This window comes from Platalea leucorodia (genome assembly GCF_965183815.1).
Source record: "Platalea leucorodia genome assembly, chromosome: 4".
Lineage (NCBI taxonomy): Eukaryota > Metazoa > Chordata > Aves > Pelecaniformes > Threskiornithidae > Platalea > Platalea leucorodia.
The window spans coordinates 94,204,361-94,227,849 of record NC_138826.1 but is presented as its reverse complement, the minus strand read 5'-3'; the positions used below and the strand labels follow the sequence as shown (position 1 = coordinate 94,227,849).

Genomic DNA, 23,489 nt, shown 5'->3' with positions numbered 1-23,489 from the left:
CAGGAATTCAATCAGTCATTGCTGCCAACCCTGAAGGATATCACCAAAGTGCTGCTGGAAATGATGCAGAACTATTTCGATGGGATAGCTTAGAAAGATATTTTCTTAAATACCATATTGCAAAATTGTATGAATTAGCCAAATGTGTCTTCTGGAATTCTCATAGCATTCATATGGAGGCTTTATTACTTTTGTAATTCACTCTTCACTGACTTCTCAGAAATGCCATAAGATGCGTTGAAAACTCATACAAAGGACATCTTAGGAGACACAAAGCAAAATCTTTCTACAACCACCAGCATTTACTAAAGATTAATTTAGTGCAATGAACATTTCTTTCACACACATGTGTTTCTATATAAAAATTAGACTTCACAGTTAGTGTCCTATAGCTCCTACAGCTGAGAAAAGACTTTTCAAAGGTTCTAATGTCTTTGGCGCCTTAGAAAATGTTCTCTCAAATTGCTCATTTGAATTTGGCCTAGATCATACAGTCCTTGGTACATTATTATAGTTTACTTTTTTCTTATTTTACTTAATTTGTTTGCATCTGCAGTGAGAAATATGGGATGAAGAACAAGAGTGATATACTCCAGCCTAATTTTGCAACATGCTTAGTACTAGCTACTAAATTTCTTTTTACTAAGGATACAGCTGACTGCTTTCCTATTTTGAATTAAATGATTTGTTTGTACACTTAATTTCCTTCAATCTCTTCATCAGCGGAAAAGTACTGATAAAGCACTAGCTGACCATTAGAAGATGGATAAAATAGAGTGATGCATCTTCATTACTACCGTATTCTCTCTGAACTATTTTTTTTCCCTTGCAGGACGGTTCTGTTTACTCTGACCTCTGTAGTTGTGCTTGTCATCACTACTGACTGGATCAGCTGGGACAAGCTGAATCGTGGATTTCTGCCAAGTGACGAGGTCTCAAGAGCCTTCTTGGCTTCCTTCATCTTGGTGTTTGACCTTCTTATTGTCATGCAGGTACACTCTCCTAATGTTTCATTCAAGCTGCTGAGGCTGCCTAGTCACTCTATTTCCTCTATCGCAAATGGTGTTTAGCTAAGACTACATAAAGGTAAATAAATGTTTAGTTTGCAACCACTATTAGTAGAGGTATTTTATAACACCATGCTCAGTGACTTTGCAAAAAGCCCGCTGGCCTTCTATTGTGAAAGCATTGCTGATTTCTCTTCTTAGCCTACCAGGTAAGAACTGCATGACTTTCCAGATTAGAAGGTGTTTTCTGCAAAAATGACGTCAGAAAAAGAAACAGAAGCTAGTTGTTTTGTAAATTCAAAGCTTCTGTTAGGAAGATGAGAGAAATTCAGCCAAACAAGAAAGAAATACTTCTGTATTTCAAGCATTTACAATATTAGGTATACACACATTGTAGTACTTTAATAGATGAAAATTAGTAGTTGCTATTAAGATTCCACTTTCCACTTTCACATGAAGATTTCTTTACTTTGATGACAGGTCCTTGTACCGTAATGTCTTCTGCCAGCAAGGTTTACTGGGGAGATGATTCCCTGTATTCTGCCTGGTGTCTGCTCCTTTGAATCTAGCTGTTAAGAAAGCAATCTGGGTCACAAGTATGTGGCCAAAAACCTCCTTCATGTGATGCTGTGCTCTACCCTTTGCATTTGTCTGTGGTTTGAGCCTTGTGTGAATAACTCACCCAATGCTCTGTGAAGAATTAGGTCATTTGGGCTGAGGCAAGGAAAATGAGCCTCAAAGGCCTGAGTGACTTTTGCTGTTGGTCCTAGACATGTTAGACTGTTGAACTGAAGTTTAGCAAAGAATTTGAGAAGAACTGATAGGTCCTTTCTCTTCAGTATATTACTAAGTAACTCTGCTAGCAAAGACCGTTTATGAGACACTTAGTCCTCTTTAATGAGATATCTATTGCTTGAGTAATTATCATAGAGGTGACACTGTGGTGGCACTCACAATTTATGACTGCTGTACTAGGACATTAAAGCTGCATAAAGTCCTGTAGTTCAGTTTTATTTTCCGATGTCCACCACTGTTCAGTGCTGACTGCGGTTCATGGTTAGAACAAGGAGGATAAGAAAGGGAATACTGTTTTTCTAGTAAGATTTCTAGTGCTTTTTTTTCTCTCCCTTTGCATTTTACATTTTGTTTCTTGTTTCAAAAAGATTCAAGAGAATGTATAATAAATGATTGTACTTCACAGGGCTGTAATGAAAGTGTGAATGAAAATTCACGATGTATCAAGCTATACTGAATTTGATATTGTATGCAGGGTAGAGAAACAGAGTTGTCTTCACACCAAATAATTATTAAATCATCCTTTTGACTGTGAAAAATGAACTTCCAGTACTTTGACCTTGGAGTTGCTGAATATAGGGAAGAAGTTTATGTGAAACAGCCTGTCCCGAGTACTAGTTCATATTTTTACAACACAAAGCAAGAGGCTATTTTTAATTGCATTTTTGACTGATGTTTGTGTGATGGAGTGAGTTATTTATTTATTTAAAGTTATTTGGACTGTGCAACTAAGTTAACATGTTTTATTTACAGTGTAGTTCTAGGATCATTGCATTGCTACTGCCATAAAGTCAAATTGAGACAGTAAAGTGTTAAATCACAAGTGAATACCATCAGGATCATGATCCTTTGACTGAAGTATGCTTTAGAATGACACGTTTCTAGAAATTCTTTTTAATAGTGTCTATTTCGCAGATGTTTTTTCTAACTTATCAAGCTTTAGCAACAAACTGGTAAAATTAGAAAAAAAGAAAAAAAAACACTTAGTATTAAGCAATTGCTGTTTGAGGCCGATGCTAACTAAGAGCACAGATGAAGTCTCATCTAATTTTTGAGAACAGGCACTTTCTGTCCCTCTGAATGGTAGCATTTATACTGTGTTTAGCAGCAAGAGAAAACCAATCGAGTTTGGAAACCCGTTCTCAATGCTGTGAAAAATAATCACATAATTGTAAAGGATGGCTTTGCCTTCTTAGTATTATTATAATTTAATATTTATCTAAGCCCTATGTAGAGCATAAGAAAGAAATAGAGGTCTGAGCGGTCCCTGCCCTGAAGAGCTGCGTTTTTTCAATTAGACATAACCCAGGCAGACATGTGAAGTGGAGAACACAGCTGAACCTTATACAGACAGTTATACATGAGTGATGCTAAAGGGTACGTGCACTTTTTAGCTTTGGTTTCCATCCTGCAACAAACCCTGGCTGCCTCACAGCCCCACTCTCTTTCTGGTGTGCTCCTCCAATCCAAGTGATTCACCAAGTGTTCAGGGGATAGGTCGGGGAGAAAAGCACAGATGAGAGACAGAGTAGAAGGCAGAGACTTGTGTCTGAAATAAATGTAAATGTGGAAGTTATGACCGCAAATGTATTAAGACAATCTGAGAATCATGGAGAAGGTTGCAGGACTACAATAGGACCTCATGGATAGTGTGGCTGGCTTCTGGCTCAGGCTGTGTTCCTACATCTTCTGCCAGCCTTGCTGTAACATATCACCACATCCACCCTCCTTGAAGTGAAGAAAAGGGACCCTGAGTGCCTGTTTTAGATGGCTGTTGTGTATACATCTCCACCTGATTTTAATCACTGTGTCTTCATAATCAATGGAGAGATCGAGGTACAGTTGGGATGCTTTTAAACATCTACAGTCAGATGAGATGCAGCAGGCCCTAGAGGTGCACATTTCTCTCCATGGAGAATGAACAGACCCAACGTGACGAGCTGAGAGGAACCATCCCTTAAGCCAGACTCAAAAGAAATGTTATGAGGGTGGCACGGCTCGAGTCCAGAGCTGCAGCTCTGCAAGGATCCTGCTCAGCTATTTCCACAGCTCGTCAAAGGGCCAAAGCAGTATTTCTCTGCTAGTGTTTTATCAATGAGGCTTCTTTAGCACATGCCTAACTCTTGCAGGCAGGGTGATCTCCACTTCTCCCACTGCTGCCTGGCCACGATTTGCATGGAATTTAAGTTTCAGTGGGTCTAGGACAGCGTATCAGAGACAATACCCATTATAGGCTGTTTGAGTCTGTTCCAGTCCTGGTTGTCAGGACATTTTATCCAATGTAAATACAGACACTGTTTTTTTCAAGTATAGAGATTGCATATTTTCTTACTGGAAAACAACAGATCAAATTCAGTCCAATGCAGGTGAGCATTCGTTCATTTTAAAGGACATGTGCTTGCTTATAGTAAGAAAGTAAAAACTCTATAAGTTTGTTATTTTTTCCACAGTATGGAAGTGATGAAGTTAGTAATTTTCACAAGGTGTTTAATTATGCCTGCCCTGATAATTGAGATGGCAAGATGCCGACATATGTATATTTCTGGCACCTATAGCATTCACTGCTGTACATGGGCATCATTATATTTTTAGCCTTAGTTTCAGACTGAGTGCAAGACCACACTTATTAAAGCTGGATATATCGCAATGCTATTATCATGTAATAGAACTTTTTACTATTTTAATGAAAAATTCACGTATTTAGTTCTCTTTCTCAAAGACGTAATGGAAAAGCTGTTAATTAAAGGCCTAAGTCTGAAAAATGAAACTATAATCCCACATTCCGAATATCTCTATTAGAGCAAGTAGACAGTAACTCATGCATTAACCTATATACTGCCATTTTTTTTTCTTTTTTTTTTTTTCCCTGGTGTCATGTTCTTAGTGACTTTGCTAATGGGTAGGAGCCTGTGGTGGCTGGATTATTAAACCTCATGTATCCAGGGGAGATGAATTGTTTAATCTCTGTAGTGTCTTTTGTGAGCGTTTACGGGTTTGTCCAGACTTCTGAAAGACAGTGGAGTATTTCAGCATCACTGTGGAGTTACACGCTGTAGCTACCTTGCTGAGCACTTTGCAAGTCCCACAGTGTAGATTCTTGCAACTCTTATGACTTACTGCAACTTTTTATTTGACAGTACAATCAGATACAATGTCTGAGTGATTTAAAAGCTACCTGAAAACAGTATTTGATTCCAAAAGGAGAATTTATTCTTCAATAAACCAAAGAAATTCTGTAGTGGATGAGTGGAATAAACAGAAGCCAGGAAGCACTTATGTCTAAGATTGTTTGAGAAAGCTCTTATATGTGCATCTTTAACCAAACTAGCAAAATAATCCCACTAATACCAAATGGGAATACTCTTATAAATAAAGCGAGTAGAATTTTGTCCTTCTGTGTAACTTGAAAGAAATGAAGGTCAAAGAGAGTTTGATAATTAACAACATTCCTTATGACTAGTGCTGGTTCTCTGCTTATGTAGGTGTAACGGTATCAGCAGACAGATATTTTTTTAATAAAAACCATTTTTCAAATGTATTTTTTGTAATATCTTTGTATGTAAATTGCTTTAATACGTAACTGGAGATCACTCCTTGCTACTGCATTTGAAAATCAACATATTTAATGGGTGGCCTGTCACTTCTTTTTTTGTTTTGTTTTCTGCAGAATGTCTGGTCCTCTGTCTTTGGTAGAGTTTTAATAAGAGAATTAGAAGGTTAACAGATTGAAGAAAATCTGTATTTAGATTCTCCTGTGTTTTTTCTTCTAGTTTTTCATAATTCAGAAAAAAAAGTAGTTAATTTAGCTACTTTGTAATGTTAATTATGTTTTGTATATGTCATTGTTAAACAGTAACACAGAAATGTTATCAGCAACATGGAAGACTGGTCTTGTTAACAAATACTTAAAGCGGGGACAGTTCCATTTATTTTCAATTTTACACTGATGGAGTGGCTGTTTTGATTAAATCTAGTACTATGTGTGAGCACATTAAAAAACACCACCCACAACATCAAGTGCATAGAAAAAGATATAATTTGCTTGAATACTTAAAGATAGATAGAGTAGAAATATGGTCTTGTCCACACAAAGTGGGTAAATGCGTGATTTTTAGAGGTTTGGGGTTTTTTTCAGAAAATCTATTTAACTTTGCAAGCATAATTTGATTGTGACTTTTAACTGGATTTACACTCTCTAATTTGATAGAATTAATTTGCATGTATACAAACAAGAGGAGAATCCTGATTTACACCTTAAGCAGAATAGACAGGTATAGTAGTTTTCCTTTGAAACAGATAAGCAAGAAATTATTCTGTGTCCATAGACAAAGCAGGATATACAAAATAATTCATCATTCCTGTCAGAGTAGATCGTCTCAGCTGTACATTTGATTCACGAGTGGTATATAAATTTTTTTGTTTCCTAAGAAGCAACAGCAAAAAGTACCAATGTATAGTTTGTTCCCGAGGAAGTTACCAAACTTGGAATGAAAATGTCCTTCTAAAAACCTCCCATTCAGCACAACAACTTCTGAAGAAGCAAGCTTTTGAATGTCAGGGTACTTTCCATCATACCTTTGCTGGGTTTTGTAACATTTGAAAACACAATAATAAAATGCAAGTCAAAACCCATGAGAAACATCTGTGTTAGTGAAGTTCGCAAACAACTTTTGCATCATCTCCAACAGTCAGGATTTCTGTATGTGAGGGGTTACTATGGTTTTTTATTCATGTACTACTTGCTCTTTCAAGATGGGAACCTAGCCATAAGGGCAGGTGACCAGTGACAGGTTTTTCAGAGGAGTCAGGATAGATGGGAATTCACCTTTAATAAAACTGACAGCAGATCTAGCTCCATTACTGGTGTCCCCAGCCGTTACCATATGGCAAGGTTTTACAGGGACGAGCCATATACCCTGGGCTACTTTTTTCAGATATTGTGTGGAGTGTTTCATTCCACTCAGAGTACATTGCTCTTCACTAGCAGATTTTAGACATGCCTGTCAAACGGCATTACAAAAATGGGTAAGCATTTTGAACACACGCTTGTACTCAGCTAATTGTGCAATGTTTGCCGAAGAACCCTACTGTGAGGGTTGGCTCTGTGGTACTGTACCTCCCATGGCCTGCAGATCTCTGAAGGAGAAGGGGACAAGTTCAAGTGAGGTAACTTTGGGAGAAACCTTTCTATAGCAAGTAATAGGTTTTCCTTCCTGCAAAGTCTCTCACGTAGGACTTTCTTCTTTTGTCCTTTCTACATCCTCCTCCTTCTATGGATCGTGGAAGTGTTCCTTATTAGCACTGATGTAAAACGTTCAAAAATAATCCTGAAAAATAAAAGTGAATTAGAAAGACTAGAAGGGAACAACTCTTGATCTACAGCTTTGCTTTATTTGTACTTACTACAAATTCAAGTGACAGACTTGAGTACATTCCTGAACAGTGTTTAACCAACAAAACGATAGTTTCTCATGCCATTATTGGCACCATGGCATTTGTTTCTAGTGGGTCAGACATAGGTCTTTCTTGCCTATCCTACAGTTGTTCCTTTTCTTGAATCTGCCTCCACCGCTGCTACTCATGGATTTATATCTGCATTGAATTTCTCAGTCCCAAAGTGCTTTTCTTTATTTCCCTGAGAGTCACTGGTTTGAGGGTTATTGAGTCTTTCTCCCTTGTATTTTGAACACAGAACAGTAGCTCTCCTGAGCTCCACTTCCATCCATCCCATCAGACATCTGTTTTCTGTTAGCTTTCCTGTATCTTCTGTCTGTGAGTGGTATCAAGGGAGTGGGTTATTTCCTGGCTATCATGTACTGAGAGGGACAAGTTAGTGTGGTCCCAGAAGTGGCCCGTTCGACAGCTCAGGAACAAGCAGCTAGAAATGGGAGTCAGTGTCCCACAGAGTGAAATGTCCCTGTCCCTCTCCTGGCAGGCAAGTGAGGCTCTGAGGAACTGGTGCATGGACCCTCCACACCTCCTTCACATTGTTGTTTTCTGTGGACAAGGCAAAGAGAGTGGAAATGTACTATACTTGTAGATCAGAGAATAAAATAATGCATTTGAAAGCCACTGCATTTATTTTGAAGGGAAACACATTTTGAGTTTGATGGAAGTGTATGCAGTGTTTACGTAAAAGGGTGATGAGGGGGGAAAAAGTACAGCATTGTTTTGTGTAATTAAAATCCAGAAGTTTCTCTTGGAATATTTTCAAGGTCCAGCTGGATGTATAAATTCCTTTTGAAAATCCCTGAAACATTCCTTCGCCCCCTTGCCAGAACCCACTGTAAAGTACAGTTTATTTCTCCAAATCTTTCAGTTACTTTGGGACTAAGAAAATGATAAGCAAAATCATTTTCCCCTGAGAAAAGGTGAGTGTATCTTGTCCCTTATTGCACATTATATACCCTACCTTTTTAATGAGCTGTCTGGTTTATACTGCAGTGTTTTCATTCTGTGCTTGTCTAGTTTGATAACCAGCACCATCATTTTATGCTGTGGATTTTGTCAAACAAGACATGCGAAGTACAGTATTTTTAAGTACATTTTGTCCTTTACACTGGTTGTGGATGGTTAAATCTTACTTGGCTGCATTATATTTGTCTCAGACATTATAGATGCAACTCCAGGGTTTGCTTCAGCTGCTGTAACTTGGTGTATTTGTGCTGACCTGAATCCTATTGTGCCAATTATACTGGCTGAGGGCTGGGCCCTTTTTTTAGCTCCGTGACTCAGTTCCTCATTTACTGAAAAGGAACAACTGTAGTTCTTTTCTTTCACTAGTTGTCTGATTGTCTGCGTAGCCCCTAAGGTGCTCAGAGAAGGATGCTGTCTGACTTGGTACAGCTTCTAGCATAATCAGGCACCAGTCCCAGCTGGAGCCTCTTGGCTCTGAGATGACTACACACAAAATGAATTAGCTGAAAAAGCTTCTCATTTGTCACAGTCATTCCCTTTTACCCTGACAATGGGTACGTGCCATACATGTGACACTGAGGCCCTTCTTTTGCAGTGCAGGTATTTGCCTGATATAATGAAGCAGTTCTCCAAAAGCAGACCTAGCATTTTCACACACGACTCCCTGAAACCACCATATCCAGCCCAAATGCACAAAACCCATGGAGTTCTAGGAACAAGGACAGCTGGAAATTGTTTGGAAGTCTTTCACAGGACTATTTTCATCTTTATTTGCAAGGAGAGTCTTTTCACAGATTCTGCTATAATCAGTGTGTGATAGGCTTTGTTGTTGTGGGATGTATGTCTGATGAGCGTTGCATTGCTTAAGATTATATTGCCGTGATATATATTGATATAACAGTAATGGTGACATTCAGATAATTTCAACTCTCCACAGCAATGCTCTGGAATATATTATTTGATTGTAGAAATCTGCTTTGTAATGAGCATTGTTACACAAGTTTTTATCTAAAAATGAAAAATCTGAGATGAGATTGAACTGGTTCAGCTGTTTTCTAAGTGATAGAATTGCATGCAATTTGTAAATGCAACCATGTGAGTTAAAAAAAGAAAGATAAACCCCAGTTTGCCATCACTAGATAGAGTGTTGCCTTAAGACAAGTTTTATGCCTGTCTGTATCTTACATTTAGCTACGTGGCATACTGAATTTACAGGAGTTAGTGACAGGTTGTACCTGGGCATATAGATCCACGTAGCAACAATACCGAGTTCAAGTAAGGAGAAGGAGCAAAACCAGCTTGGTTGCTCTTAATCAAACCTTAGAGGGGAACAGAAACAAAAATATGCCTGATATTGTTGGTCTAACTGCATTATTTCTGCAAAGCTGATTGAATGGCAGTTGTTTATACTTCCTTGGAAAGTTTGAAGCCTGTTATATGAGACATTAACAAAAAGACATGCTTATTTTTATTGCCTTTGAGCTCTTCTAACATGTTATAAAGCTGCTGCTTTTCTTTGTATAACAAAAGGGACATATGTAGTTAATCACTGAGTGTCTTGAGATACTGAGTACATTAGATATTTTTGCATCTGTTAGAATCAGACTTTACTGAACCCATCAATAAGTAATTCATTCTCATATGGGTAGAGGAGGGGAAGTATTCCCTAGTGCTTTTAGTGATTTGAAATTATATTTGCAATGGTTTCTGATTTTGAACTAACATTTAATTACTCAGCTGTATCGTGTTTAGCATCATGTCGCTGTGGGTCATAGGTGTTGTGTAAACGTGGCCTTAAGTCAACCAGGCTTCTAGTCTCCTACAGGTCAGAAGCTAAAAAGTTTCTCTTTTCTGGAATATGACCATGTTTGCCTGCCCGTCCTATAATGCTCATTAGGGAGAGGAGATTCCCCAGCATAACACTTACCAGATCTGACAGATAGATTGGGGACCAGCATTACATGACACAGTGTGAATCTGTGTTTCCCACTGGAGCAGTGAAGCAACTAAATCAACATGCATCCAAATAGTCTCAGTAGTGCACTGCAGCTGACTTTGGACTGTACTATGTCTCGGCTGGTCCCCAAATAATTAACCTCTTCTTTATCTCTTCCTAGTACCTAGATAGGATTTGCAATATAATTTTTTATTAAGATTCCTTAGAGCCCTACATGAGCCAACGGGTGCTGTAGGTGCATTAACACATTGTCGCTATTGTTGAAATGGTACAAACAGAGACAAAAAACAATGTTAATCAAACTGGGAAAGAGCTATATTTTTCACCTCCCTCCCCCAACACTTGTTCGATTGCTGCAGTAGCCAGTAATGCTGAACTTGTCTTGATACATCTGATGCCAGAATGAGACAGCCTCAGATAGTATGTGATAAGTACAGCTGGCTCCATATGCCTTCATCTCCCACTTCGTTAGCAGGGAGGGCAGCCGCAGGCGTGGAGGGGACTATCCATTATCAACCAATGCAAGGTGGAGCTGTCAGGGCCTCTGAACCAGGCACTGCATCCATTTCTCCCTGGATGAAGGCAAATTAAAGAGACACTTTCAGGACTGGCTCTGAGCAAGGCAGTCCATGTCCTAAGGCAGCAGGTTGCTGGGGGCGGTTTGAAGCACTCAGAAGGACTGTAAGAGAGAGGGGCCGGGGTCCTGCAGCCATGGATGCAGCTCCATGCCTAGCTACCTCCAGCTCGAAGCAGCTGTTTGCAAGCAGTTCCCTGTCTCTGAAGACAGACCATGGTGGTAGCCAGCTGGTCCTGCTGAGCAGGGTAGCACGGCAGCGGGGAGAAGGACTTGAAACTGGCTTGATCCCCTGAAATCCTCTCCCTCCATCCAGCAATGCTGTACGGCACACCAGTGGCACAGAGGTAGGCACAAAAAGCAAAGGCAGATGCTGGTGGTGGAGCCCCGCTCCTGGGATGAAGTACTCACATGGTTTCAGTGACCCAAACCTGGCAGAGCTGTTTTTCTGCTGCGGCCAGCCAAATTTGGCTTGCACCTTCAAGAAGCTTTTATTCTGTCCTGGCCAACTCTGTTTCCATCTTTTCTTCAACAACTGTAGAAGCCTATGGAGCACTACATTTCTCAGTGCATTTATGGCTTGCACCCCCGCCCACATTAATTATGTGATACAGTAATCCTGAAGATTGCACTGTAGCTCTTCTGGCTGGTACTGGTCATTTTGGGCTGTGATTTTATTTCATCTTTCAGGAGAGACATTCTAGCTCTTCCTTTCATACAAAACCAGCTTCGATTTCACTCTCTGTCAGTCCTCAGTGAGCTCTGCTATGATGTTGTTTCCCACATCAGGAACCACACGAGGAATTAAGTGATGGAAATTTGTGGCTAGGTAATCCATTTTATCAGCTGTAGATGAAAATGAGAAAACAGTGTACATCTCTTTCTAATGTATCTTACTATGGATTTAAGGGTATAATCCTATAATCCTTCTTGGATTACTCTTTGCTTTTAGTTTCTCTCAGGTTGTCTTTGGGCTTGACTGTACAATGTGCAGCATGCATTAGTTTTATAATGAAATTTCATTCTGCTTCAGAACTGTGTGCCTAAAGTGGAGAAACAAAGAATCCTCAACAGCAGCAGTGATCCCATGTACAGCACACGATCTATTTAGGAGTAGGTGGCAGAAGAGAAGTGGTTAAGTGATCTGCTTTATCAGGCAGCCAGAGTTAAAGGAAGCCAAAGGGACTGTTGTCCCATCTCGAGTCTGCAAGTGTACTTTTTGGTGGCCCTGATTCGGACTGGTTTCTGCAGACTGTGTGTTGGAGAAGGCTGCTCAGACTGTCCGGACTGTGCCCCATAGCATTTCTGAAGGCAGCCTGCTTGGTGCTGCACCAGCCACCTGTGGCTGCCACCTCCCAGGGAAGAGCTGCAGTGTATTCTCTTGGCTGCAAGTTGGTAACTTTTGTCCTGACCTTAAGTTGCGAAGCAACAGCTACATCTTCTGAATGAATGTTAAATACCCTTGGGGATGTTTCTGGCATCTGGGCCAAACAATTACTGCACTAACCTAAATTATACAGACTCGTACTATTCCTCAAGGTCAGGCTGCAAAGATTTGCATATCTGGACAAAGTGTTCCAAATACAGGGGATGAGAGAAAGAAAAGCATCACGCAAACAAGCCTAGTATCAGAATGAGCACATGATGATTTAAGCAACACAAATACAGTTACACATAAAAAATGGTGTTAAAAATGAGACAACACTACTGAGGCTGCAGAGTCATGCATTCAGAAGTTAGGAGATGCCAGAATTAAGGTCACCGGTATAAACTTTTCACCCCTACTGTGTGTAGGCATTATGATACAATCTTTAATTATCTATTCACATCCCATTTTTCCACAGGACCTCTGTCTCACTTGCTGCACTGGGTGAATGGTGTTCACTTAATGAGAAGCTATTCAATATTTTGGTTTACCCTTTCTGTGCAGCATGTGGCCCTAGGCCTTACTTACTGCACACTATTGAAACCTTGATATGAAGATGAAATCATTCATTTCCTCGTGGGCTTTTTTGTGACACTCATCGCTGTACTTCCTAAGGGCTTTTCAAGCATTAATGTATTTATCTTCACAATAGCCTTCACAATAGGAGTATTATTGTCCATTATTGCCCACATTTTATACTGAGGCACAAAGAAATTAAAGACAGAGAGTCCCTAATTTGAGATGTCTGAGGACATTATTAAGAAAATTTATATTATTACCCATCTTGTAGCTGAGCGGTTACCTAACTGGGGGAGGAGGATTTAGCATATTATTTCATTAGGAGCAGACAGAGCCACATATTTACTTGATGTAATCCTATATATTATACCGACAGCCCTGTTTCCCTTGTAGAATTCAAATAGTTGTAAAAGCAGTTTCTTTGCTTGTTTTGAGTGATGGCTATAACTGTGTCATATATTTAGCTCCATAAAAAAGGCTGGTTACCTTTTACGCTGATCTTAAAGGAGTACGGGGCAGTCCTATCTAGGTAGTGCTATGCACTATAGGACTCTTGCTATCCCTACGGATATTTTGTCAGTGCTTTCTCTTCTCCCCAGTGGCAATATATTCGGGTCCAGCTCTCATTGATTTCAATACCAGCCATGGACACTTGTCACTTGAACAAATCTAAGCTTAGGTGGGATGCGGATGCAATAACACAGAAAAAAAAAAATGGCAAACAATTTATAACTGCTTGGGAATCGTTTGGTTTTAGAAATTCACTTAGTATCTCACAGATGTGTCACAGCAGATTTGGCCGAATTCAGTTCCTCCTGGCAGCAGTGACCCCCATAACAAGAGGCAAATGTTTTCACATCTGCTGCTGCCTCTTGCATTTACACCCTTCTTCCCACACACCTTCCAGCTTGGGCAGCAGATGCAGAGTGCAGGAGTACAGGGGTCTCTGTCACTATATATTCCCACCTCACAATCACAAGTTAGATCCTCTTTAATGAAAAAGGGTCGTGTCCTCTGGAACAAACAGCGTGTGATCATGTAACTAAGGATTGTACCATACATACACACATGGTACGGATAACCTTAGCATGACATCTCTTCGTTCATGAGTCTTCACCATTGAAACCTCCAGAGAGTTCCCTTAATGTAGGACTTTCTGTGTACGTATATCCTTTAGTTTTTACAAACAGGTAGCGACCTCAAAATCAGAAGTCTGCCATATAAATCCAATGACGTGTCTTATCAGGGTACTGGAACTGTGAGCTCCCCTGCACAGATGTTTGCCATGTGAGCTACCTGCTAATAGCAGCGTGTGGTTTTTCTTCTGATAAGCCACTTCAGAAGGAAGAGGAGACACATACTTTGCCTCTGGGCTTCACAGGTGCTTGTTAACAGCAGAGGGTGGTGATAATTGGAGTCATGGTGACCGGTCCAAACTCCAGAGCCAAAGAGGCACTGACAGTTTCTGACTATTTCCCCAAACTTGGCTTTTTCCTTCCTGTCACTTCCAAACCCTCTCCTCATGTCTCCCTCTCTGCCCCCATCCTGGGTCCTCCTCATCCCTGGTTCTGTGATATATCCCATTACTTTTATCCAATTCCAGTTTTCAGTCTTTGAGTCTCTCATTTCTAGTCTCCACATGCAGTGAATCCTAATCATCCACTCCACGCCTCCTGTCCAAATCAAAATCTCTTCTTTTCTCTCTTCGCTCTCTCCCCAGGTCAGTCCCTTTTCCTTAGCCAGCCAGTCCCAATCTTCTGCTCCCATCCCCACCATCCTTTCTAACACTCCACCCTCTTGCCCTGATACAAGTCTCTCCCCTCCTCCTGCTCCTTTTATGTAGCCTATTCCAATTTTCCTGTCAATCAAACCTTTCTCTCTCTGCTCTCATTCCCCTTCACAGCATGGCCCAGGTGGACACAGCCTTCATTTAACTGTGTGGCTGCACATGGATATGCCAAACCTTCTGCTCGGCCTCTTAGAGAGGGCTGGTGGGGACGGAGGAGGCACGGGGCTTGGGCCACTGTATCCCTGCTAGACTCAGGCGCAGAGCCGGGAGCCCTCCTGCCCCCATCTTCCCTCAGCTCCAGGTGCCTGGCTCCATCTGCACGCAGAGTACTTGGGATCAGTAATTACAGGAAAGCTGACTCTCCGTCCCTCAGCTGCTGTGCGGGGCCAGCTCAGTCCCTGTTTGACAGCAGCTCAGAGTCTTGCCAGCAAAAGCAATGGGGGTGGGAGGCAAAGGGGGAATGGAGGATGCTCTGTCTCTCTTCTGAGAATGGCAGTTTCGTAGTCTGATGAGCTCTGGGAGCTGAGAGACACTTTGGCATGCTGAGTGATGCACAGTGTGTGAAGATACTTGTTTCTGAACCTTTAGCTAAATTCTTGCAAATATGAAAATTATTGACTTTTCAAAGGTACCTTAAATTCTTCCAGTTTGGGGCAGATATTCACGGGGAAGCAAAAGGCACATCTCTGACACAAAGTTACTCCCTTGCTAAACTGTACGTCTCTACTTCAAAGCATGAGGCATTTCTACAAAGCATAGTAGCTTATTTTCTCTTTGGTCTCACTCTCGGAAGTGTTTGAATGGTGCTAGTTGAAAATGTCAAAACCCTGAAACAGAAACATAGAACCAAACAGAAAAAAAACAGCCTGAGGCAGACACCTGGCATGGGCTGTGTTCAACCCAAGCAGTTAAATTTGGAAAAGTTATAAGCAAATGAAATCAGTATATTGTACACAGGCACACTTGAACGGTAAGCATCAGTGCTGTGATTTCTGTCTGTTCTGTATGGCACCTGCCGTGGTGGTAACTGGGTGCCCTTGTGTTGTATGAATTCCTCTAGTGCCATTTCAATAGCAAAATAAACCCCAAAAAGCTCTCTTCTCATAGTGCAAACAGTTTGTTGCATTTCTTTCTTTTGCACTTATAAAACTACACCTAAGGACTGAGAAGGGCAAAAATCACCAGGGTTTCCCATACAGAGTTTTCTCACTCTGTCGCTCTGTGGTTGGGAGAGGTCCGGAAGGAAGAACAGCCTCTGCCCCCTTCACCTGCTGAACTTCAGATCGTCAGAGGTGAGGCTCTTCCCAGCTCTACAGGGCTGTGCTCCAGCATCCCGGCTCCATTTTTAGCCTTCACTCACGCAGTGGCTCCAACTTGACACAACTGCATTAATTTGCAGGCAAAATGCCTAGTTCGTACTGGTGATGCTCAGAGTCTCAACAGTTGTTAGATAGCCACTTCCATGTAATCATTTCTCAACCTCATTTTCATATTCATTTTTATAGCAATAATACTGTTGCTTTTCCTTTACATAGCACTTGTAAGTATAAACAACTTCGAACACTGAAAAGACCTGAAAAATAAAGTTTTCATTCCCCATACAGAGCTGGTCCATAAATTTCCACAGTGTGTCCCAATGCAAATATACACAGTTATGATGTTTCTTCTATAAAGTATGCCTCAGTGAGTATTGCCAAAGGGACTACCTGTCAGGACGATGTTGTCCGTCGAATGCAATTATTTACTTGATCAATTACCAGTGTTCTTAATTTATAAGACACAGATTGCTATTGGAAATGCAGAAAAGTAGCGAGAGTCTTAAAAGATAATAGTTAAACTACAGATTCCCTTGGGGATGGGATAACCATGTCTGTACAGTCACACAGAACCATACTGGCATACAGGCTAGATGGGCCTCCAGGTTGCATAAGAAAATTAAATAAAATTATCAATATATTTTATGGGGAAATTATAGATTTGTATAACATCATTAAAGTCAGAATGAGAACATGAACTCAGTTTTCCTTAGTGATCTAGTTCTAAAAGGTAACACATTCTGGTAGAAATCCTTGTGCAGACTCATACTTACAAGAAGAAAAGTTCAGAGATCAGATATGTGACTGACTTTACATCACGGAAATCAGTGGAGGCTTTTGGAGTGGTTTTCAGGGAAGTAGAATGTTGTCATTAGTGCCAATTAAGTAGCGAGCCTTGAATAACTGTTTTCTGTCAAAGAAACTGTTTCATGGGGCTTTGCTTTTTTTATTAACATAAGGTTTTCCATGTATCTAGTAAGGATTCATATAAAACAATTAAGTCTTTAGAATTAGGTGTGAGACAGTATATACAGGAACTGTGTATGTTCATCAAGAAGGAAATAGTACTGCTTGCTTCTTAAATGGTTGCTACAAAATATGCAAGAGTGACATGAGTGATATTATCCTTGTATTTTGACTCAGCATTTAAAGCAAGAAGTTTGGCAGCTGACTGCAGGAAAACTCAGAGGAGAAGTTGGGAAATGCAGATAAAATGAGAGGGGGAAAAGTCATGAACATTTTAGGAAGGAGCAGTTAATTCCTACCTAATTAATGAACTTGTTATTTTGAGTTTCTTATGAAAGGTCTGGTCATTCTAAGTAATTGTTAAGGAGTAATCGATACTTTGATCAACCTTTGTATTGATCAAGAATACAAGAAGATAGGAGAATGTTATGATGAGCTTTTTGTCCTCAAGCCTCATGGATCCCCCATGCTGTGTTACTATAGGAGCTTCTAATCTTCCACAATGCTCACCTGAGCCATGATTTAAAAAATTTCTGTTCTGGTCAGTGTGTTTTGTAGCCCAGATCAGGGGAGTCTGTCTTTTGTGAATATCTGTGATTTGCAGTGGAAAGACTATGAGATGGAGCTCTCAGATCCTTTCAGGATCTGCAAGGTCTAGCAGGGTCTTTGCCAAAGTACATTAAGAAATGTTATGTTATTAATAACTCAGCTTTTGAATTTTTGCTTGTGAAATTGCTTTTAGGCCAGACCAGAACATTTGGCCAACCTCTGCTGTCAGGCATGCTGGTGCAGGCCAATAGCCCAGTAGTCTTTAATTCCTAAATAGTACATTGCTGTAATAATAACCTGTGGTGTGGTTCTAAATTGCTTTCCTGCATGATACCTCTCCACTGCTGATTATAGATTCTTTGAAATTGCAGTAATACTTGTTATAATCTGGTTATAATCTGCTCATATTTCTTTCACACTTGCATGTTTTGCAGCCATGCTTTGTACATGCAAACTGGATAAACCTCAGTAAAAATGTACTGAGTCTGAGGAGACATGAAAGCAATAGTCTCTGTTTTCTTTTAAAAACATGGCAGCAAGCATATTGCTCTCTGGGCTCCAAGTGGATTTACATATTTAACAGCAGAAATGCCTGGCCAATAGTCATCACATGGTAGGTAGCACTGCTGCAGACCAGCACGCCCCTAAATATATTTTGTAGTGCATTTCTCATATACCTAAACTGCTACATTTAAGTGTGTGGGTTTTATCTATTTGTTATTTTGGTAAATGTAGATTGCCCAGGACCCTCCGATGTATAATTATATGTTTGAATGAGCACAGCAACTTCACTAGCAGACATTTGTTCTGTAGACATGCTAGAAGAATTATAATTGATGCCTTTTTTATCACTGAATGAAAAAAAGATAAAACTGCTGCTATAAACTGGAAGTTGAAATAAATTATGTAAATACATAATTCGCATAATGACTGTCCCTTTATAAATGTTCATATTAAGTAACCATATCATTTGGGATAATTCCTCCTTGAGGAATGCTGTGAAAGAACAGCTCATTCATTATCTTGACTTGGTGAGTTGCTCTAAAACAGCTCCTCTGATGAGAAAATTGATTTAGCATTTCTTTAAACAATTGAAAATAATGCTTGAATTCTATATTTTCCTGTCCAGAAAGTTTCAGTACCTGTCTGCATTATATGGCTTTGACTAGTTAAGCTGGAACTCCCCCAAAAACACCCACATCTACCTCTTCTCTACATGCATATACACATGCAGAACCTTGCTTTAAAACCCCACTTGGTCTATTAATCACACTGAGAGAGTAATCACTCAGCTGCTGTAATGTAGCTCCCTTGATTCATTGATGCCAGTAATTAAAAGTTTTGGAGTCATACTTGGAAGTTTGGAAACCATGCATTTATCTACAGGCAGCATACTGCATCTGCTTACCGCCCTTGTAACAGCGTCTCTGAGAGCAGGCAACATGTCATTTCCCAAAACTTTTGTCAGGAAAGTTCTTAAAATAAAAAAATATGGACTACTGAATTAAGTCTACAACTTGTAGATGTTAGGGAGAAAGTTATGGAAGACAATACAGTAAGGGGAAAAGCACGTAAGTGCTGTTGTTAGTGGCAAAGATTATGGAGATGTAAGGTTATGTGAGTAGGTGAAAGAGAGCCAGATTTCTGAAACAACAGATGGTGGAAGAGGCCATCTTCACCTCCAGAAAGAGGGGTTCATGGGGCACTTACAATTGACCCCAAAGAAAATTCTCTCTGGAAGGAAATTAGCAAGTTGTCTTCCAAAAGTAGCATTGGCAGTGAGGGGGAAAAGGGATTTCTTGCAGATCAAAAGTAAAGACTGAATAGAAGGGTAGCAGGAGGGCATCCTTCAGAAGGGTCTGTTAGTTTGGATAAGCTTCTGCCAAGTGCTGGTTTCTTATCTACACTGAATTTCCAAACCTTTTGAGGTTGTCCACTCTGTCTCATCTGTCATTTTTTTAAAAATTAGAATTCAGCCTTTCCTTGTGATCAGCATAGTTGCTATATTTAGATTCAAATCTCACTAGCAGAATACTTTAATTCATTCAAGGCACAGCACCAGCCTCTGATTTTTGTCTTTGAGATTCAAAAAAGGCACCTTAACAACATTCTCTCTGCTCCCAAGGATTTTGATGGGAACAGTTTTGAAATTCAAACCAAATTGTTGTGTTTGTCAAGACCAGGGTGCGTTTGTGCAATTAGAACTTGGTTCACTGTGTTTTTGACAAGTTCTCCCAGGAGGTTTCTAAACACTGAAAACCTTTTAGGATGAAGTTCATGTTTTCTGCATGTGCTTGGCAAAGGCAGATATATTGCTCTGGTATAAAAAGCTGAAATTGCATTTTTCTTCGCTCACACTCAGGAAGTGAGCTGTTGCATTGGGGTCAGAGAGGAGGCTGTAGAGAAGAGTTATCTTCCCTAATTTTTATTCACATTGGAGGCTATATTTTTGGGTTTATGATTTTGTTCATTCTTTAAGGCATGTTATTTATGTATGCATAACATACAGAGAGTACTGGCAGCATTTCCCCAAGGGATAAGAAAATGAATGGACTTTTGGAGAGGGGAGGGCAGATGGGAAGGGGAGAGCTTAAGTAAATAATTTCTGCAACTATTAAGTGACATACAGTCTCTGTAATAAGAGGATATTTCATGTCACTGAAGTGCAGTGAATGACTAATGTAATGCTGTGGTCTGTATGGAAGAAGATACAGTATAATAATCCAAGCAGCACACTAGTTTTATGTAGCCTCTTATTATTACTGAAAGTAATAAAACTAGTAGACCTGTATTTACATAGGGACACTATTGTTTTCTTATTTTTCTCAAAGTCCCTTTAGTGAAATGATGTACAATACAATGAAATAAGGGTATCTGATGACAGAGATTTTATAGTGGTTCTTAGAAACAGGATTTTCCTATAATTTTACTCCTGTGTGTGGATGAAGATGAGTATGTTTGGTGTCTGATTGAGTAAATTGTTTTGTAATTAAAGAATGTCTTTTCAAAATTGGGAAACTTTTTAATATAATAGAATAATACAGTTAGATTTTAATACACTTATAAAAACACGTTGTACATCACTTTGAGGCCTTGATCCAGTGCTGAGTTGTGTACTCACCAGAAATCATCTGAGATGGGACCGCTACTCGTGTGAGAGCCTCTCATTTTATCCTTCACAGTCTCTTGTGTTAAACCGGGGGGACACCTTTGCGTTCATATCCCTTTTTCCTTATCTAGATGGTTGGTGAAGACCCAGTTGCTGTTCAGCATCTCAGTCTCTGAGGGGACACTGTAAGGCAGAAATCCCTCTGGGCACCACAAGCTGCTGAGGACTCGGAGCCAGCAGTTTTAGTTCTGTGGTCAAACACAGTTTCCTGGGTCCATTGTTACTGAATTTGGCAGTCTGTATCTCATGCACCAGGCTGAGTCTGTATTTCACACCAGCACAGTTAAGGCGGCTCTGTCCTTTTGTTTTCATGGATTTGTACTTTCCAGGAACTTTTCCAGTCCATTTCTGTCAGAAGAGTGGGCCATTCCATTCAAATTCTGTTGAAATAGGTAATGGCTTGCACTAAATTTTAATTTCAGGGGGCAAAGGGAGATGCTCCCATTTGATGAGGATGCACCTCACCAAAGCAACTTGGTGAGCGTTCTGTTGTTTAGCTCCCTGACCTGGTGAGGGAGTCAAGAGAAACTGTCTCATATGATTATTAAAATTATTATGATTCACAGAAAAAAGTAGGTAGATCATGACAAACACAGACAAGGTATTCAGAGGTCATTAGACTAACCATCGTTGCCAGTTAGGGCTTAGGTATTCTGAAGAACCTCAGTGTGTGAAAGCTGTACTGACAAGCTGTGAGTGGCTCATCAGGCTTCTGGAGTGGGACTCAGCTGAAACACCCCGAGTGTAATTCAGCTTGAAGCTCAGGACCTCTAAATGTAGGTGGCTACAAGGGAGCTAGCTGAATGCTAGTTCCCATCCTGGTGAATGGCACTCTAATCCACACAAGAAATGTTAGAGACTGATTTGGCAGCATGTATAATGCAGATAAGAATGGACAAAATAAACGCCCATATAACATAAATCCGTTTTCACTTGTATTCGAGATTGTTGATGACAGTTTGAAAACATGTTCCAGAGATACTGATATGCAAATGAAGCTGATTTTATTTTTACACGCACGCCTCCTAAGCTTTATGTGTTTCCTTGTATCCTCTTTTGCTACCCAGATGTGTTTACATAATGGCTATGCAAACATAATGTATGCGTTTCCTACTGCCACCCCAACTGGTACCAAACAAGCCGCTGTTACTTCTGGAGCAGATGTGCCTAATGGCCGCACCACAGCTTTTGAAGATAAAACTGGGGGTGTGGGGGGGAGCACGGAGGAGGAGTTCAGGAACGGGATATGTTGCCTTCAGGAAATGAAGGCAACTCATTCCGAAGTACAGTATGCTGCCACTGCTAATCCTATTAGCAGACTAAAACTCAGGACACAGAAAATTATTTTAACTTCAACTCAAAAACAAGAAAGGGAGCTAGGAAGACCAAATATATTCCATATTACTGTTGTCCCTGAAACAAAAACTTAAGAGCAGATAGCCATGTTTTGCAAAGTCAGCCTTTCTTCTTTCAACATTTGCACACAGTTTCCTTTTTCTTCCCATATATTTTAAAACTGGTATATTAATTAGCACAAATTATGAGGAGGAAAATAATTTTGGAAAAGAGTTATTACTGGTTTTTTTTAAAGGAAAGGGAATTTGCACTGAGTTGTTTGCAAACCCCACATTTAAATTTATGAGACACATTTCTCCCTGCATTCCATATGCATCTGGTGTTTTTACTTTTTGTCATCTTCTTAAGCTCTATTAATTTTCGCAGTATCAGTCAAATGCAGCATATAATCCTGGTTTTTTAATAGAAAATTAATATTACTGTTTCATTACCTTAATCACAGCAAGTTGAATCCTGCACAAGCACATGTGTAATTTACAGTTACAGCTAAACCAAAACAAGTTGGATGAAAGTTTCAAACTGAGACCATTGGTCCAAACCTGCCACTTCAGATCATGCTTAATACCAAAGGGCAAGTTTATAGTTTTGTTTGTAACTGGCCCCAGATTTTCTCAGAACAGGTGATGGTAAAACTCTTCAGAGCATGTATGATCTGAAGGAATTTTGTACAGAACAGAACAGCTCCTCAGTCATCCATTTCTAACATTGAGGCAGCTGATTTACTTTCCATCTACAGTGAGCAACATATAGTAATACCCTTGCTCCAGATACTCTTCATTTCTATAACACCATTTTTATTATGTTGCAAAGCTCATAGCGAGAAAAATATTTGCTCGGGTATTTTACTGCAAATCTATCTTCTTGGGTTTAGGCAACACTAAAAAACACTGTTAAGATTTGAATATCAGGCAAGAAGGAAATTCATGTATGTGGGTATTTGGAAAGAGAAAGGCACAATATACTTTTTAACGCAGCTGAAATTAGCTGGAGACAGTTGCCTTAATGCAAAATGACTTCAGAACTCTAAGCAGAGCTTACTGTTCTCAAATAGATACAAATGGCATTAGCAGTCTTTACAAATCCTGAAATGCTCCAGATTTCATATTACTGTTCAGCTGCGATGTGGGTATATTTCCATAATGCAGTGATATATGTATTAGTGTGCACGTATACATATTGTTGAAGATGATTACATAGCAATGTATTTAAAATTCATTTTTATTCTCTACATCATAGTCAGATATTTGGTCTTCTAGGGTACCAGAAAGATTGACTGCTCTGTCGTAAGTGATTTCCCTTGACAGCAAGCTGTAGTCTCAGTAAATCTGTAAATATAAGTATTGCATATTATTAATCAATGTTCGTTTCTCCTGTTCACCACAGAAATGGTTTTCGATAAAGCGTGTCGCTGAGGTAGTTAGAAAAACCATTACGACTGACTTGCTGGTGGTTTAGGAAAGTTTCATGTGGGGAACAAGACACAGTTGCTTTGCAGGAGCTGATTTCTTACAGGTACACAATATTGTAACATTACCACTTTATTTAACAGCTTATCAGACTCAAGAATTAACTGGAAAAGGTCACACTGGTGTTTCTCATCCGGATGAATTACCTGATAGCTATTTAGCTCAACCAAGGGGAGACATGAG

The 23,489-nt window shown here is 39.9% G+C and overlaps 1 protein-coding gene across 1 annotated transcript in view; it reads left to right on the top strand.

Annotated features, from left to right (window-relative positions):
- TMEM117 (transmembrane protein 117) overlaps window positions 1-23,489 on the top strand; it is a 221,393-nt gene that overhangs the window by 177,513 nt on the left and 20,391 nt on the right. Inside the window, exon 6 of the mRNA XM_082308399.1 lies at window positions 833-992. Coding sequence (XP_082164525.1) covers window positions 833-992 — 160 coding nt within the window. The remainder of the gene's footprint in view (window positions 1-832; window positions 993-23,489) is intronic.